The sequence below is a fragment of the Mus pahari genome, chromosome 9 (genome assembly GCF_900095145.1).
Source record: "Mus pahari chromosome 9, PAHARI_EIJ_v1.1, whole genome shotgun sequence".
Taxonomy (NCBI): Eukaryota; Metazoa; Chordata; class Mammalia; order Rodentia; family Muridae; genus Mus; species Mus pahari.
In genome coordinates this window covers 91,415,277-91,423,762 of record NC_034598.1, presented here as the reverse complement: position 1 = coordinate 91,423,762, position 8,486 = coordinate 91,415,277, and the positions used below count along the sequence as shown (strand labels likewise).

Here is an 8,486-nt window from a genome sequence, read left to right as displayed (position 1 = left end):
GACAAGATTGTTGTTTAGCCCAGGCTGGCCTTGAACTCATCCTTCAGCTGAGTGTTGAAAATGTAGCTGTGTCACTGTCACTAATACCCAGGCCTGATGACACTTGTACCTCCAGCACTCAGAAGCAAGACTGCAAGGCCAGTCTGGTCCACATACCAAGACTTTAGTTTTCTTCTAGGGGTGGTCTATAAACTAACCACAAAAAGCAGTTTGAGATGAAACAGTTTTTATTGCTAAATTATTACAAAGACAGGTTGTTGAAGATGGTTACAATTAATTTATGCTGCATGATTTCAGGACCTTTATTTCATAATTAGGGGTTGGAGATTGGTCTGGGACCCCAGGAACCAGAAACATCAAGGTAGAAACCAGAACTTCACACCCAGCCCCACAGCCAGCTGAGCTTCAAGTGAGTTTTAAATTAATTGGTCCCTTTGAGGAAGGTCTGGCTCAGAAGAAACAGGAGCTAGTAGAACTGTCCCTTGCTCACAGTGAGTAGCCAGAGAAAGCAGCCACATCTAAGAGGACCTGAAGCTTTTGAAAACTGGCTCTGAAAGGTTCTGTTGTGAAGGCTTGCTAAACCAAATTGCATACCAGTGCCATGAGGTCCAGGCATGAGACCATCGGGTTATAAATATATAATCTTCAGAATGACAGGCACTTAAAACTAAGTAAAATACAAAAATAGATCATATTAATAGTAACTATTTAGTATTTAACAAATTGTAAATCCAGGGTTTTACCATTTATAAAAGGATCCTAGGAACTGAAGTGATATTATCCAAATAAAGTGAACAATGCATTTTTATAGCTCTCGTTCTGGGTACCAACAGTCTGAAGCAAAGACTTACCACAAAGCACCTAAAATAGCATTTGTAGAGGGTAGGCACACTCTCACCCATCTCTTACTGTCTCCCTCCCAAGTTTCTGTGCCAGGGCATCCAAGGGTACACTCCGCACGGATAGTCGGTGTTCTAAATTCAGGTCAGTGTGCCTGTACGGCAGAGAAGTTGAAAACTGCTTAAGGAGGTGGCTCTCCTTCCCACGTGCTCTGAACCCCGATGCCCAAGTGAGTTATGCTTCAGATTCTGCGCCTCTGTTTTCACTTGGACTTCCGCCAGTGTCATCTGCTTGATCGTTTAACAGTACATACTTTCCATCATTGGTTAGTGGTACAGACAGCATTAATCGAGCCAGTGCTTCTGGATCCTGAAGTTAAGAGAGTTTAAGAGAGGGGAGAAAGAAAAAGCTTAAGATGCACTTGAACCCCTGTGGCTTGGCTTTCAGTGTTGTGTGCTGTAGCCCCACTCCTTCTAACTCTAGTCTGTGCATTGTCATCTGAAGACTCAAGAGGATTACATCTAGATTCCAAGGGCTTCCCTCTGGGCCATGCAGACCTCCAGAGTCCACATGGCAACACAAAGCTTCACAAAATTTGCCTTGTATATCTTTAAAGCTACTTGGAGTAGGCAGAAGCTGTGCAGGAGCCCACTCTGTACTGCCCTCGCCCTGCTCACAGTTGTTCTTGCACTGCAGACTGCCACAAGCAGGCGTGTGCACTTCTGACCTAAACCTTTGCCTGCTGTCTACTCAGCAGCACTTCCTGCTGTCCAGGGCAGACTGAAGCTTACATCACCTAACAGCTTTTTAGGTGAATGGAAGACTGTAAACTGTTGAGAAACATGGAGGTCTCGGTCTCTGCTCATATCTAGTAAGCACCTGGCTGGTGGTTGCAGGGCTTCTGCCTGTCACCAGCCTCTGGGGACTGGGTGCTAGTGCAGATGTGTCTTAGTTTGAAAGAGAAGAACCCTAGCCAGTTTGAACACAAGCAAGAAAATTAGTCAAGTGAAGCTGCAGCAGTGCTGTTAAGAGGAAAGGCGTCACATGAGCTGGAGCACAGGCCATAGCATGGGGGGGGGGGGGTTGGGGGGGTTTTTTTTTTTTTTTTTTTCTGAATTATTACTGTGTCTACAAATGTCTTGGTTACTGAACCAGCCCTAAAATGCATCTTACCTTCTGAACCTCAATAATTTCTTTCCCCAAATTAATAGCATAGCATATCTGTAACAGACAAGAAAATAGTGTTTAGCAAAGGTAGGAAGAAGTAAACAATTCTAGAAAACAGTATGTTCCAAGGAGCACAGTGAGACCTCTGTCTGCTCACACCCAGATGTTGTTCAGTGGCACTGTTATGACAACAGAAATATCCCAGGTAGTGGAAGACCCAAGTTACCCGCTGTTTGCAGTTCTTAGCAGGACACTTTCCCCTACATGTTCATATACACAGTGGTAAAATAAGTACTTAATGACAGGGCTGGTTTTGATGGATTTGAAGGACCAGCTGAGTTAAGTATTTTCATACAAAGGAACACCTTTGATGCTCTTTCCTTTGCTTCCTCTGAGACTGTTTTTCTATTTCTCTTTCGACTTTGCTTTAATTTTCTTTAAAACTGATTCTCAACCTGTGGGTCACAACCTCTTTGGAGCTTAACTAACCCTTTCATGGCGTCACCTAAGACCATCAGAAACAGATATTTACATTACAATTCATAACAGCAAAATTATAGTTAGGAAGTAGCAATGAAAGTACTTTCATGGTTGAAAGTCACCATAGCATGAGAAACTATTAAAGGGTTGCATCATTAGGAAGGTTGAGAACCACGGCCTTAAAAGAGCAAATTCAAGTGCCTTTTAGCACTTCATGATACCAAACAATTCTATCTAGTTATTAGGGTTGTTCCCTTTCAGTGGGACCTTCTTAGAAGGTATCACTGTCTGAATGTCTCGACAGAGGCAGGAATAATTAGCCAGGAATTCAGATGGATAGTGAAAGCCCCAGGCCCATGGAAGACAGCCTTACTGAGGTACAGGGAATACCTTCTCTCCTTCTGAGTTGCTTTCAAAAATGTATGTGCTCAGGGACTCCTCCCCTGTGGCCTCCGGTCCCCGGATGACAAAGCCAAGCAGTCTTTTGTTTTCTTGATGCACAGCAAACTGGGTGACGCTGGCAAGCTCAAACTTTTGGGGAGAGTATGAGGGAAAAAACAGGATGGGACAGAATGAATAACTGCATAACTGGAATTTAAAGACCAACAACACTGTTCTATGGCAAAGTTGAAGATGTACTATAGGGGGATGGGACAGTCATGGGACTTGCAAAGTTACCTTGTGACTGGGTTGGTCTCCAGGGGCAGAGGAGAACTGAGGTATGATTATGAACATTAAGATGTAACAGGTACTTACACAGGCCCTTGACACTTGAGTCTGAGGATCTATCAACCTGAAATTGTAAGAGATTCATTACCATACATGTTGCTCATACACGTTAAGTCCCACAAATATCCCATGTATGAAGAGTAAGGCCTGCTTGAGGGAAAGATAAGACAGTCTTGTGTGACCCTGTGCTGTGGTTTCTGCCCAAAGTACCTGGTGTGGAAGATAGCATAGCAGACAAGAACAGTGAGTCCTACTGTGGTTTCTGTAGTTCTGACATATGACATAGTGGACCACTCCTTGTGTGACCACCTTCTGTAAGGATACTCATTAGCAGATTTCATTGTCCCAGCATTTTACTCAGCGGGAAGGAGGAGTGGTAAGAGAACAGGAAGGCCTGACCAAACTGTGTATGTGTGGCTGTGACGCTAAAGGCCACTGTGGGAGAAGGATGGCTCCGTGGGGGTCTGAGCACCCGCTGTGTGACACCCAGCATAGACATTAACAGCTATGTGTGGCTGCATGCACCTGCCCTAGCCCTGAGCAGAGCAAGGGGCCAGCTCAGTGAGACTTAAGTACTAAGGTGTCGAAAGACGGGGCAGACACCTGTGCCCAGAGGGCACATAACACCAAAATAGTGAATAAATCCTTAATGCCTTTTAAGAACCTGTTTTAAGCTGTATCTGATTATGCTGCTGTTTCTTGGCACTGCATTACTGTGTAACTTGCTACTACTGTAAACAGGTACATTTCTATTATGGACTCTGGTGTTAAAATTGATATACGGTGTCATACTTTTTGAGGGACTGATGCAAATTTCACAGTTAAAAGCAAAATACAGTTTGTAAAAAAAGTCTAGAATAAGCAGATATGCAGAGATAATTTTAAATTTTAAGCATGTATCAATTTCTACAGAATTTTTTTAAAGACAGGGTTTTATTTGTCAATCTTAATTCTCAGGAATAAGATCCCTAACAAGTTGTTTTTTTTTTTTTTAATTTTTATTTTTTTTAAGAGATTTAAATAATGAAGTAGGTTGGTAATAATGAAGTAGGCTGCCTGATGAGTGTGTTCCCTGGGATTGACTCACTAGAGCCATCTTCTGGCCTCCTGTAGAATGTGTACACACACAAACACTGAAGAATGAAGCTAAGTCCTGGCTGTCTTTTCTCCCGTTGGTACGCATTAAGTACTGCCAGTGTGCTACTTCAGTGCAGGAAGAGGTTGAGGACTGAAGAGGTGCCACACCAGGAATAAGCCTAGGCATCACATCTAAGCCCGTGCTACACTAATCTAATTCAAGCAACCACGGCATGGGTGAAACGGACTTGATTCGGTATTGTTACCACTTAGCTGTGTAATGAACCTAAAACACCGTGATGGCAGCTAAAACATGTCTGCCCAACTAAGTCGGCAGCATGCGTTGTGTGGCTGCAGACTAGCTGCACATGGACGCTGCATGGCTTCGTAAATTCGTGTTCTCTGTTGCTGTTTTCTAAAAACTGTATCTTGAGATAACAAGATGACTGCATAAGCAGTGGCATCACTGGGGACAGTCCAGGTTTGGACATCGCTAACCTGAAAACTTAGGTTAGAAATATGTAGATAATGAAACCACAGTGAAAATTCCACACCATGAAACTTTGCTTCTGGTGAAAAATTATTAAAAATGATTTGTAGAGTAACTGTTTATGTATAAGGTACAAATGAAATATTTTATGTGTAAAATTGGGGCTCCATCTCCAAGATATCTCATTTGTGTGTGTGTGTGTGTGTGTGTATAAGTATGTATGCATGCATGCATGCATGTAAAATTACTTGAAAAAGAAGAGAAACAAAGAAAAAAGTCAGGAAGAGTGCTGGCCCAAGCATTTCAGGTTAGTACTAATCTATATTCACTGATAACAGGGATCTGAAGACATGTTCTTGCTGGCTTCAGTCCTCTTGACCCCATCTTCCATGTGCTGGAATTGCATACATGCATTACCACACCCAACCCAGTTCTGGGTCAGAATGGGTCTTTTATTCTATATATCAAAAGGCAGAAGGGATTTTAACATTCCAAATGGGTAAGCGTTCTTTACCCAGGGAGGAATGAGAGTCTGAAGGGAACTGAATGTACCTCAGGGTTTGACTAGTGACCATCAGATGGGACTCGGTCATGCGGAAGATGTTGTGAATAGCTCGAGCAGCCAGTACTTGTCTCATTGCTTCATAAATCACTTCGGTTGTGCTGTCTGTCTTAACTGCCATTGATCCCAAAAACCGAACGATGAACATCTGCTGCAGAAGAGAATCTGCAAGAGAATATGTTCCACTCAGGATCACATGAATGCAATGTGCTACCAACATCAAGAGCCTGGGTACAGGTGAAGACTTGGGCTGGCTTTCTATGGCTTTAACAAGCTCAGCATTACAAAAGCTCTGACCCCTTACTGTCTGTATTTGTCTGTGGAGCTTCAACAGACTCACCCTTGTTTTTCCAGCTACAAAATTCTGAGTGGTGACAGATGAACATCCTGTCACTCAGTCTCAGTGAGCCTTTCCCAGTACCTCTCAGTTATTTGTGGGCCATTGAATAGTTATGAGAAGTAAGATGTAATACTGGGCCACATTTGATCCATACACATTTTTATTACCACAGAGCCAAAGTTACATACATCCCATAAAAGAATGGAAATGTCAATTTGTATGTGTGTGTCTTTGGGACACCCTGCCCCCAAGTATTCAGAGTGGAGCCAGGGCTTTGTGCACGTTAAGCGAGTGTTCTACTCCTGGACTACATCCCCAGCTCTCAGAAGTTTCGCAGGCTGGCCTTGGACGGTAGCCCAAGCAAGTTCTAAGCTCAGGACTTTTTTTTTTAAGCTATTTTTTTCCTTATTTGTTATTGATTGACTGATTGATTTACCAGGACATTTTCTTAAAGCTAACTTTTCCTCATTCATTCATTATTCGTGATGGTGTTTTGCCCATGTGTATGTCCATGCATGCAGTGCCCTTGGAGGCCAGAACAGAATATCTGTTCTCCTGGGACTGAAATTATGGCTTATTGTCAGTCACCACGTGGGTACTGAACCCAGGTCTTTTGCAAGAACCACCAGTCCACTTAACCACTGAGCCGTCTCTCCATACCTACTCACTATCCCCTTGCTTACCCCCAAATAGCTGGTACTACAGGCATTTGCCATAGGCCAGGTTCAGTGGTGGCATAGTCTGACAGTACTGAGCAACAACTGAAAGATGATTAGATGACCCCATCCTTGTTTATAAAAACTAACGTGCTACACGTGGTCTTTTTTTTTTTTTTTTTTTTTTTCTTTCAAGACAGGTTTTTCTGTGTGGCCCTGGCTAGCCTAGACTTGGCTGCCTGCCTCTGCCTCCTGAGTGCTGGGATTAAAGGTATGTGCCAACATGCCCAGGTCTGGAGTTAGTTTTACATAAATAGTTTTATTTGAGGCAGAATCCTGCCACATAGACTAGGTTGGTCTTGAACTCAGTGACTCCTGTCTCAGTCTTTCCAGTTCTGGAATTATTTTGCAAGTGCTTCAAATTACTGAAGTTGTCCTGGCTTGGATTTCAAAATCTGCTTCATAGAATTAGGTCTTGAATTCCATGACCCTTCTGTCTCAGCCTCCCTAATGATGGGATTATAGATGTCTTCTGTCACTTCAGCTACCACGATTCCACTTTAATCATGACCATTTTTTTCCTCTGAAAAAACCTGCTCTATAGGAAGCTAATAACAAATTAGATTTGATAGTGCCTCTGGGCAGGAGCTTCAAAAAGGGCATGGTCTGGCTAAAGCTAAGATAGCCTTCCTTTTTGTCCAAGTTTTCACAGAACACGCTGAAGGGTCACATCTGAATTCTTACCTCTACCTTAGCTTTAGTACATGACTTCTCACCTTCAGGGCCCTCTTCATTTGTACAGGCCAGAGAGAACATGGGACTGGGCACTTACCTTCTGCTTCAGGGAATGAATCATCCTCCGTCTCACCAAAAGGGTTGGTGCGCCTAGGGGAACAGCCAGAGGTCAGCAGTCCTGACAGCTGCAGCTGACAGGATGCTTAGCACCTGAGCTCTTGGTCAGGAGGGTACCACAGTAGCAGACTGGTAGTGAGTAAAGACACAGACAAACTGGCGTTCATTTTCCCAAGACAGCCACCTCAGCTATTACCTGCCACCCCTGTTCTGGTCAAGGAATTCCATTGCTGGAAGTACAATATCAAACTGAATGGGTGTCCCCGGTGCAATCAGTTCCTCTGTTTCAGGAATGTTGGCTGTTGCTTTGGGAACAATCTTGTCATCTCCTGTGTCTGAATTTTTTATGTTTTGACTAAAATATAAAAAAGGAGAAAAACGTGATCAAATTTTGCACTTGTTTAATGCTGCTGTGACTTTTACATATTGAAATACAAAGGAGCCTCCAGCTGCTCTCTACAAAACCTTCAACTGCACGTCCTTGCCTAGAGCCATTCACTTCTTCATGCTAGTCAGTCCCTCTGTTGCTCACCATTCCAGGCAGGGTGTTAGGACTTACATACTGTTTTCTCCCTTAGAGATGGGATTTTAGGAGGGAGGCTACAGCCAGCTCTCACTGACACATAGTAGGTACTGAAGACATGTTAGCTGAAAAAACAAAACATTTGGACCTGACATTTCACTGCAACCCAGCTGTAACTTTCTGAAAATCCCTTTCCACTCACTAGACCACCACTTGACAGAGACAGCAAACATGCCACGCGTTCCTGTTCCTGTGAGCTCCATCCCAGTGCTTAGCCAACTCTCCTTGCACCAGCTCAGTTACACCATTGTGCCAGCCATTCCTCTGTCCCTTCTCTGATACTTTTCAATTGGTGCCTCCTGAGCACTGCACTGGCCCACCTGCAGGTAGAGACAGCACCAGTAAAGGTAGTGTGCTTGCATGGTGAGAAGCCTGTCCTACACTGTCCTGCTGCTTCTCTTGAGGACAGAATGCTGTCATTTAACTTTACCCTTTAAAAATCCTTTTTAAGGTAGGTACAGTGCAAACTTTGAAGGGCATTGAATGTCACAACATTTCTATTCCTTACAGTCTGGACCACAAAAGCCCTCCAGGATCTTTTTACTTGGTATTTTTACATCAGCATTTTCTGGTTTCTCAAACATGTCCTAACTGAAAACTTTATGGGGATTGCAATGGCTACTTGACAGACTTCTATGCAGTGTTCCCCTTTCTCTCTTTTTCTCCCCCCATTTTTTAATTGGATATTTTCTTTATTTACATTTCAAATG

The 8,486-nt window shown here is 43.4% G+C and overlaps 1 protein-coding gene across 2 annotated transcripts in view; it reads right to left on the bottom strand.

Moving 5' to 3' along the window:
* Window positions 1-209: 209 nt before the first annotated feature.
* Window positions 210-8,486, bottom strand: part of Appl2 (adaptor protein, phosphotyrosine interacting with PH domain and leucine zipper 2) — a 46,408-nt gene continuing 38,131 nt past the window's right edge. The window contains exons 15-21 of one of the 2 annotated variants that reach the window (XM_021204581.1): window positions 7,390-7,548; window positions 7,174-7,226; window positions 5,336-5,510; window positions 3,244-3,280; window positions 2,878-3,018; window positions 2,014-2,061; window positions 210-1,209 (exon numbers count right to left, since the gene is read on the bottom strand). In XM_021204581.1, coding sequence (XP_021060240.1) covers window positions 1,075-1,209; window positions 2,014-2,061; window positions 2,878-3,018; window positions 3,244-3,280; window positions 5,336-5,510; window positions 7,174-7,226; window positions 7,390-7,548 — 748 coding nt within the window. In that variant the 3' untranslated portion in view covers window positions 210-1,074. The remainder of the gene's footprint in view (window positions 1,210-2,013; window positions 2,062-2,877; window positions 3,019-3,243; window positions 3,281-5,335; window positions 5,511-7,173; window positions 7,227-7,389; window positions 7,549-8,486) is intronic. The other variant, XM_029542326.1, reaches the window with a different exon arrangement.